Source organism: Dendrobates tinctorius, unplaced genomic scaffold, assembly GCF_039654945.1.
Source record: "Dendrobates tinctorius isolate UK_male_01 unplaced genomic scaffold, ASM3965494v1 ptg000058l, whole genome shotgun sequence".
Classification (NCBI taxonomy): domain Eukaryota; kingdom Metazoa; phylum Chordata; class Amphibia; order Anura; family Dendrobatidae; genus Dendrobates; species Dendrobates tinctorius.
In genome coordinates, this window is record NW_027361726.1 from 24,585,976 (window position 1) to 24,596,226 (window position 10,251).

At 49.8% G+C, this 10,251-nt stretch overlaps 1 protein-coding gene across 3 annotated transcripts in view; it reads left to right on the forward strand.

Annotated features, from left to right (window-relative positions):
• EML5 (EMAP like 5) overlaps positions 1-858 on the forward strand; it is a 166,934-nt gene extending 166,076 nt beyond the window's left edge. For all 3 annotated transcript variants that reach the window (XM_073578207.1, XM_073578206.1, XM_073578205.1), the window contains exon 43: positions 641-858. In XM_073578207.1, coding sequence (XP_073434308.1) covers positions 641-677 — 37 coding nt within the window. In that variant the 3' untranslated portion in view covers positions 678-858. The remainder of the gene's footprint in view (positions 1-640) is intronic.
• The last annotated feature ends 9,393 nt before the right edge of the window (positions 859-10,251 follow it).

The window sequence follows — 10,251 nt, forward strand, 5'->3', positions numbered from 1 at the left end:
ACATCCTGTATTATACTCCAGAGCTGCACTCACTATTCTTCTGGTGGTTGATGTTCTCTCTGTGAATTATTACTTGAGCAGGGAGCAGATAGTTTTTGGCATCAGATGACATAAAGGTAGCATTTCTGAGAATACATTGATATTTGCGTCACAGACGCTGCAGGCTATGCTGAGAGAGTCCGGTTTTCACTTGAAGAATTGTAAGTGCAGCTCTGGAGTGTAAGGGTATGTGCACATGTGGCGGATTTGCCTCTGCAGATCCGCTGCAGATCCATAAGTGATGTACAGTACAATGTTAGGCTATGGAAAATAAAAACCGCTGTGCACATGCTGCGGAAAATTCCGCATGGAAACGCAGTGGTTTATTTTCCGCAGCATGTCAATTCTTTGTGCGGATTCCGCAGCGTTTTTACACCCATTCCATTATAGGAATCCGCAGGTGTAAAAACGCAGGCCAATATCCGCAGGTAAAACACGGGCATTTTGACCTGTGGATTCTGCAGATTCCGTGCTGAAAAATCCGCACACGAATCCGCAACGTGTGCTCATACCTTAATACATTTCTAGCTTCTTTCTGTACATACCATGCTGGTGTAATATCCTGTTTTTCCTCCTGGTGACATGTTTGTGTGTTTTGCAGCTTGTTTGTATGGAAATGTGTGCACATGCCGCACTGATGGCGACTGCACGACTCTTCTCCTGTGACAGTGGCGGATCCTGCAGAATCGCAAACAAGTTGCATTGGTATCCAGAGCCAGACGTGTCCTGCTGAGAAGGCGGGGGTCCGGCGGATCAGCTTTACTGGGAAGCATGCGCTACCCCCACGTGGGGTTGCTCTATTCAGAGCAGGAGTCGGTGTTCCTATCTCACTTGTGCCAGTTGTGGGACCGGTCTGACTACTCGGCCACAGGATGCAGCGGTTACATTGTGACCTTTCTACCAGCATGGAGACTCCCCTACGAAGATGGTGCACAGCAGCCAGGATGTACCGCGGGCACCAGGGCCTCGCTCGCTACAATCGCTGTGCCAGCCAGGATGCGAGTGCCTTCCCTTCTCTCCCAAAGTTTCCCATCTTTGCCTTGTCCACCCCACGCTGACGTTGCCATATCTACGTGCTGCTCGTTTCTTTTGACCATTTCCCGCTGTGTTATGAGACTTTCTGCGTCTGTGGAGCTGTGTTCTCAAAGGGGGGGTCCGAGATTAGATAAACATGACGTCTCCGAAAAACAGCACCCCCCACTGCGTACATGTTATGTCTGGTATTACAGCTCACTTCAATACCAGACAAGCTGACGATGGAGGCAGACATGTTTTTCTAATCCTGGTCATCACCTTTAAACCTCTTCGGTGCTAGAAGGGGCCGTATCTCATATTGGGGGTCACTGGGAGCATTTACTCTAAAAAAAAAAAAAGAATATAATTTCTTATAAGTTCTTTTCATGTTTTCATGTTGTTGTTTTTTGGTGTCAGGAAGGGGGGAGACGCTGTTACCCCAGGGGTGGTTGGTGGCTGTGCAGTTTAAGGGGTGGTCTCAGAAAGGTAATAAGTGTCTGTTTGCTGCAGAATGGGAATCCAGTGTGCTTGGAGGGGTAGTAGCAGTGGGACAGTACTGCACCTTCGTGTCTGGGTCTGGTACTGCGACTGAGTCACACAATACCAGACTTCATAGTATCATTCTGCGCTGACATATAGTATATCTTTACTTCTCTGATACTTAACTCCAAGTCGTCTGTGTAGATGGAAAGTCTTCACCCTAAATATCTAGTTATGCATTAATCCCTTCAGGACCCGGCCGAGCTTTATTTTTTCAGGTCAGTATGATGACGGCAATAAAAAAATGTGGAACATTTATATAGATTTATATTTTATGGGTTTTAAGTAATTCTGGACTTCGCAAAACCAGAAATTCATTTGTTATTCCATTTTCTTAAATCTCCAGGGATATTTGCAGCAATTTCTGCACAAAACGTGCTGCTTAAAATGAGCGTGTTTTTAATGTGTATTATTGGTGCAGATTTTTCCCCATTTATTAGGGCTTATACACATGTTGCAGTTTTCTTTGTGCAGATTTGTCACAAAACCTGAATAGTTTCCTGATGCCAGCAAAGTGAATGAGAATCCTGAAGTCTCCTGAACACGCTTATTTGTGGTGAAAAAACACAATAAATCTGCAACATGTGCACAAGCCCCAACAAAACGGTGGACAACTTTTTAGCGCAGCAAGGGGTTGCTTTTATACGTACAGTATGAGGTACAGATTATGTTCTGATACTTGAGGGGTTTTTTTTTTGGAAGGTGGTGAATGGCCGCAATGTGGCAATTCTTAATGATACTAATTTATGACATTTCCATATTATAAAAAGGCACCTTGTGGGGGGCGTGTATGGATGAGGAGCTGAGCGGACGCAGGTAGCGCTAGCTCCGTGCTCCTGCAGCCCTACCGTGGCTCACAGCAGCAGATGACGGCGGGAGAAACCCGCACCATCACTCACCGCAACCTCAGGCAGGGTCTGGGCACCGATGGGGCACACCTCCAGGAGCAGGGGAGCAGCTTCGAGCAGGACACCGGCCTTTGTGCCGGCTCCCGGGAAAAACCAAGATGGCCGACAGCGGTGTGGAGCGCTTTAGGGGGATCTGTTCCCGACACCGGGACAGACCTCACCGGAGAGGAGCCTCATCATAATAGAGCAGTCACTGAAGGAGGCCGAAGAAACGGCACCAAACTGCAACTATACGCACCTGACACGGCACAGCTGCACCCCCATCACAGAGGACCCACTAAACTCCCTGCTAGGCGAGCTAAAGCAGGCTATACATAGTGACATTACCTCAGCCTTCACTGCACTACAGAAAGACATAGGGGAAGAAGCTGGAGGCATTTGCCACAGCCCACAACCACTTAGTGGACGCTCATAATGAGGCAGAGGAGACAATCACCGCCCTAAAACTGAAGCTAAGGAAAAAATAAAAAGAGAGGCGCAATAAGTGTACCTGTATTAAAAACGATTGCCCTAACTATATGAACAGGGTGCTCACCTTAGAGGGTTGTGCCACCCTTGCACAACCACGGTGTGAACGCTAGTAGTGGGTGGGGAGCGTGTCCTCTCACCCCAGGAGGGCACTGCACGTGGCTGTCGGCAACCTCCACTCTCCTGTTCGGTCCTTCTCTCACTGGCTTCCGGATATATCTTGTAGCCGGTCACAGCCATAAGTGCGATACCAAATGTCCTGGAGCTTCTCAGCGTCGCCGAAAAAAATGCAGGCCCTCCGGCAAGCGGCTGCCCTCCAAGCTGCTCCTGCCGCTAGTCCTCAAGGAGAGGAAAATAAGTGAAAAGCTGCAGCAAAGCGGTCTATAGGAGCGCTAAAGGAGCAGGATTCCACCTGAAGAAGACGGCTGTGACCGTGGAAACGCGTTGTGGGTATTGGAGGAAGAAATAAAGCTGATTTTTAAAACCTTTGTTATGGTTTCTGCCTCTCCTTTAGCGCTCCTATAGACCGCTTTGCTGCAGCTTTTCACTAAAACTGAAGCTGGAGGACCGCTCCAGATGCAACAATCTGCGCTTCAGGGGATACCGGAAAGCGTGGCTGCGGACGCATTGAAGGAGTTCCTAACGGATTTCTTTACCGCACTAGTCCCTGAGGCGGAAAAGTGAGACCTCATAATAGACGGAACGCACAGGATCCCCAAACCCAAAAGAGCCCCCGCCTCTGCACCCAGGGATGTAATTGCCAGGCTTCAGTTTTACCATTTCAAAGAAGCCATCAGTAAAGCAGCAGCGGATGGACCAGAACTGGAAAGGTTCAAGAGCATCCTGGTGATCACTGACCTCTCTGCCGTCACCCTGAACAGAAGGCGGGAATTCTCCACAGCCACCAAGATCCTACCGGACAATGGGATCGCGTACAAGTGGGGCTACCCGGTGAACCTGATCGTCACCAAGAATGGAGCCACACAGGTACTGACTTCACCCCCGGGAGGCCATGACTCTGCTGCAGAAGTGGTCATTGGCGACAGTGGATGAGGAGACCAGCTCCCCGCTAAAGAAGAAGATGCCACCCACATTGAGGAAAGCAAACCAGGGAAAATCCCTGATCAAACCGTCAATTTTAGGCCGATTTCATTATTGAATACAGACCTTAAAATTTACTCCAAAATCCTGGCGAAGAGGGTCTCAGAAATAATCCCGGCCATAGTGCATAAAGACCAAGTGGGATTTGTTAAATCTAAACAGACCTTGGATGGCACGAGGAGGATGATCGATATCATCCATATGGCCGGAGGTAGGCGGACCACCTCTATGCTCCTCTCTTTAGATGCCGAAAAGATGTTCGATCGGGTGCATTGGGGGGGTTCTTGTTCGAAGTGCTGTCCAGATTTGGGTTTGACGATAACATACACTACTCAAAAAAAAAAAAGGGAACACTCAAATAACACATGCTAGATCTGAATGAATGAAATATTCTCACTGAATACTTTGTTCTGTACAAAGTTGAATGTGCTGACAACAAAATCACACAAAAATCAATGGAAAGTCTTAGTTACTCACCGGTTAACGGTATTTTTCGGAGTCCATGACAGCACCACCTGAGAGAGGGGATCCGCCCTTTTAGGAACAGGAAACCTACAGATACAAAAGGGTGGCACCTCTCCCATGCATCAGTTGGATTACAGAGCACAAGAGGACTTCCAAGGTTAATGCATGATTTATGAACAGTATTCTTTACAATTATAAACTTTTATCACCAGTGAGCATATACAAGAAATAGACGTGCACACCCCAATTAAACTAAAGGGAGGGAATATACGGGTGCTGTCATGGACTCCGAAAAATACCGTTAACCGGTGAGTAACTAAGACTTTATTCGGTCGTCCATGACAGCACCACCTGAGAGATTTACAGAGAGTAATATCAGCTTTAGGGAGGGACTACAGCCTGCAGCACCCTTATACCAAAAGAGAGGTCTGTGGAAGCACCCAGGTCTAGCCTATAATGACTATAAAAGGTGCTTGGAGAGGACCAAGTAGCCGCCTTACATATCTGGTCAATGGAGACTTCTGATCTTTTGGCCCATGAGGTCGCCATGGCCCTGGTGGAATGCGCCCTCAGCTTCCCGGGTGGCGACCTGCCCTTTGAGGTGTATGCTATTGAAATCGCCTCTCTAATCCATCTGGCTAGTGTATTTTTTGATGCCCTACAACCTTTTCTGGGGCCTTGATGAGAGATAAATAGGGCATTATCTTTCTTCCAGGGATGGTGACTGTCAGATATTCTATGAGGCCTCTCCTGACATCCAGGGTGTGTAGTTTCTTTTCCTTCTCATTAGTTGGATTAGGGAGGAAGGATGGAAGAACTATTTCCTGTGTCCTATGGAAACTAGAAACTACCTTCGGCAAGTACGCTGGATCAGGTCTAAGTATTACCCTATCCTCTTTGAACTGTAAATAAGGAGGACACCTAGATAAAGCCTGGATATCGCTTATTCTGCGGGCTGATGTTAGAGCCACCAGGAAGGCTACCTTGAGGGACAGGTTTTTAAGGGAAGCCGACGAGATAGGTTCGAATGGGGTCTCTGTCATAGCAGTGAGGACCAGGTTCAAGTCCCACGGCATGAATCTATCCTTCATTATTGGCCTGGATCTACCTGCCGCCTTAATGAACCTGCTTACCCAATAATTACCAGCGATGTTACAGCTAAACAGGGCCCCCAAGGCTGACACTTGTACTTTAAGGGTACTGGTAGAGAGCCCCATGTCCAGACCTTTTTGTAAGAACTCTAATATCTGCATTATAGGCGCTGAATCCCCAGCGACTACTCCTGAGTTTTGAAGGAATTTTTTCCAAATTCTGACATAAATTTTTGTGGTAATGATTTTTCTACTCTTAAGTAGGGTGTTAATTAGGTCTGCGGAGAAGCCCTTCTCTTCTAATAATGACCGTTCAAACTCCACGCCGTCAGATGTAGGCCAGCCACCTGAGGATGGAAGACTGGGCCCTGGGACAGGAGATCCGGGATGTCCGGCAGAACCCAAGGATCGGACACCGACATGGTCCTGAGGCATGAGAACCATGCTCTCCTGGGCCAAAATGGAGCGATGACTATAACCCTCGCTCTGTCTTTCCTGATTTTCCTCATCACCAGGGGTAGAAGAGATAGGGGAGGGAAGGCGTAGGCTAGTCTGAAGTCCCACTTTATCAGGAAGGCATCTACCGCCAGAGGATTCTCTCTGGGATTTAGGGAGCAGAATTGTTTCAATTGCCTGTTGTCTCTGGTGGCGAAGAGGTCTACCTCTGGATATCCCCACTTTTGAACAATCAGATTGAATATGGAGGTGTTTAGGGACCATTCCCCTTGCTTTAGCTGATTGCGGCTTAAAAAGTCTGCCGTGATGTTGTCTCTTCCTTTTATATGCAACGCTGTTAAAGATAGAAAGTATTGTTCTGCTAGATGGAACAACCGCTCTGCTACAATCATCAGGGGTCTGGAACGGGTCCCGCCTTGGTGATTGATATATGCCACGGTGACCTGATTGTCGGAGAACACTCGCACGTGATGGCCCTGTAGATACACAAGGAGCTTTTTAGCCGCCTGTTCTACTGCTGTCAATTCTTTTAGGTTAGATGACATTCCTAACTGATCATGTTGCCATTGGTCCTGGACTAATATTTCACCCATATGAGCTCCCCAACCGTAAGGACTAGCATCCGTGGTGACTATGCGGGTTACGTTATACTCCCAGGGCACCCCTTTAGACAAGTTATCCTTGTCTAACCACCACTCTAGGGACTCCCTTGTGTTACGGGACAAGGTTAGCTGACCCTCCAAGTAACCCCCAAGGACTTTTTGATGTAATAAGACCTCGCTCTGTAGTTTCCTTGCATGAAACTGGGCCCACTGGACTGCAGGGATACAGGCCGAAAGAGAGCCTAGAAGGGACATGGCTTTCCTGAGGGACATGGTGGGGTTATTGGAGGCGTTCAGGATCTGATTATGGAGGCGAACAAGCTTCTCCGGAGGCAGACGGCATTCCTGTTTCTCAGAATCCAGGGTTAGGCCCAAGAATTGTTGGACTTTCATTGGTTGCAACCGAGACTTTATGACGTTCAGCAACCATCCTAACCGTTCTAGGGCAGACATTGCCTTTTGTAGCTGTTGTAAACAATGATTCGCCGTTTTACCTACAATAAGAAAATCGTCCAGGTAGGGGATCACCAGAATGTTCGATTCACGTAGATGGGCCATGACCTCCGCTATTACTTTAGTAAATACTCGGGGAGCGACTGCCACTCCAAAGGGGAGGGCCGCATATTGGAAATGTCGAATTGACCCATCCAACTGAACCGCCACTCTGAGAAACCGCTGATGGCCTGCATGGATGGGTATATGGTAGTATGCGTCTTTAAGATCTAACACCACCATAAAGCAGTTTTGGAACAGCAATTTTATTGCAGATTTAATTGTTTCCATTTTGAAAGGACGTATGACCAAAAACTTGTTGAGGGCCTTAAGGTTTATTATTGTCCTAAAGGAGCTGTCTGGTTTGCGGACCAGGAACAGAGGGGAGTAGAATCCCTTCCCCCATTCTCCCTCTGGAACCTCTATCAGGACTTTCTTGGCGCACAGGTCATGAACCTCGGCCTCCAGGGCAGCTTGTTCTGCAGCAGACGACCTGAGTGGGGTGATTTTAAATTGATCAAGGGGAACCCTAGAAAACTCTAGTCGTAGTCCCACGGCTATTATCCCCAGTATCCAGCTGCTATTAGAGATCAGAGACCAGGATGGGTAGAAGGCAGCTAGTCTCCCTCCTACCGGGGCAGCTAGTCATTGGGGCGGCTTTTTCGTATCCCGAGCTGGACCTTCCTGGCGCCCCCCTCCAAACATGAATCCTGTACCTTTCCTTTTTTTCTCATCCCATCTGCCCTGATCTCTGGACGGCCTTCTGCGGAAAAAACCTTTCCTGGTAAAGGGACGTCTGTAAGAGGGGTTCGGGAGACTGGGAAATTTCTTTTTGTCATCTCCAGCTTTCTCTAACAATTCGTCCAAGACGGGGCCGAATAGGTACTCCCCCTCGCAAGGAATGGAACAGAGACGGGACCGGGCTTGAATATCTCCTGGCCAGCATTTTAACCAGAGCGCTCTTCGCGCTGCATTAGATAGACCCGCGGCTTTAGCCGCCATTCTTGCAGAGTCTGCAGAAGCATCGGCTAAAAACGCCGCAGCATTCTGAATGATCGGCAAACTTTTCCGAATAGATGTTCTTGAAGCTCCGTCTTTTAGCTCGGAATCTAGCTGATCTAGCCAGACCATCATGGATCTGGCTGTACAGGTGGCAGCTACCGCTGGTCTTAACGCGCCTGCTGACACCTCCCATGTCCCTTTAAGAAAAGAATCCGCTTTTTTATCTAGCGGATCTTTCAAGGAGGCCATATCGTCAAATGGTATGGCGGATTTTTTAGATGCTTTGGCTACTGCTGCGTCTAGTTTCGGGGCTTTATCCCATCTGTTTACTACCGGGTTATCAAAGGGGTATCTCCGCTTAAAGGCTGGTGGCATGGAGCCCCTTTTTTCCGGTCTCTTCCATTCTCTTGTCAATTAGGCTCTGAACCTTATCGTTTAATGGAAAAGCTCTGCGTTTTTTGGGGTCTAGACCCCCGAACATTATGTCCTGTGCTGAGAGTTCCCGTTTTTTGTCCGCTACCCCCATGGTGGACCGTATTGCTTTCACTAATCTGTCCATCTGGTCTAAGGGGAAGCAGAACCGGCTAGAGTCTTCATCCGAGGAAGACGACGAGGAGTTGTCACCTTTCCTAGGGGCGACTGAGGCCTCCGAGCCTGAACCACTAGCCTCTCTTCTCCTAGAAGGTTCACTTTGAGGTAAGGCTTTCATTTCTGCCCTGATCATCTCTCTCAGGTTTGAAGTGAAGTCAGGTGTCTCTTCCTCTACCTGCATAAACGGGGGAGAGTATAAGGGCCTGACAACCTACCCCTGGACTCCCTGTCTTTATTAACCCCTACCGTTTGCCGAATGCATGGTTGGCATAATTTTTTAGGGTGGCCATCTGGTAGGGGGGAACTACAGAGGGCACATTCCCTGTGCTTCTGTTTTCCCGTAGCCTTCTTCCCCTGCAAAACAACATAAGGGAACACTGCATCAGGGTACATTCACGGAGATCTCTTACCCATGCAGATGAAGCAGGTACCGGATCACGGAGGGAGGCAGGGGGGTCCTTTCTGGAGGAACTTTCGCGGCTCTGGTCGCTAGTTCGTCTCTGTTTCTTCTGCTGGCCACTCGCATGCGGTTTTGTTGTGGCCTGTTTTTGCGGGCGCTCCTGCGCCTCGTCCTGCTGGTCTAAGGGGGCTTCCGTTGTATCCATTGCTGGGGCCTTCAGAAGCACCCCAGCGGCCTCCCCATCTGCCTTATATGCCTCCTGGTGTCCGGGTCAGCAGGTATCCTGCCATAGCACCACCCACCCGGCCTTTCGCGTTCCCTCCCCCATGCTCCGGCCCTCCTCGCCTTACCCGGGTCGCCGCGCGACCCCCGGACAGGCGTGCACCCGCGGCGCGCGCCGGAGGCCGGCCGGCACCCGACTTCCGGTATCGGCGCTATCGCTCCGCCCCTTCCGCCGCGTCATTTCCGCCGCTCACCAGAGCCCTGCGGGAGCGCGCGCGAAGGAGCCGCGCAGCGCCTCCTGCCCGGAATGCCCCCAGCCCCCCCGCCATGAGCGCTGCCAGGGGCCAGCACTGACCGGGAGGACCGGGCCTGGGGAAGCGCAGCAGGACCGGGGCGTACATACCAGGTGCTGGCGTTTTGGAGATGGCATCCACCGGACCCCTGCTCCACCTGCTCCGTCCACTGCCGTGGTGACCTACCCGGCCCCACCGTGGCGCTTCCAGGGACCCCGCACTGACCGAGGTAGGAGACCCCCTCGCTACCTGGGTCGGTCAGCCGGCCTGGGTATTCAACGACGACTCCATGACGGACGATCTGTAGAGAGTCCTGTCCTCTAGGAACAGGAAACCAACTGATGCGTGGGAGAGGTGCCACCCTTTTGTATCTGTAGGTTTCATGTTCCTAAAAGGGCGGATCCCCTTTCTCAGGTGGTGCTGTCATGGACGACCGAATAAATCAAATTTATTAACCAATGGAGGCCTGGATTTGGAGTCACACACAAAATTAAAGTGGAATGTAATGTCCTTAAAACAAGTCAAAATGAGGCTCAGTATTGTGTGTGGCCTCCACGCGCCTGTATG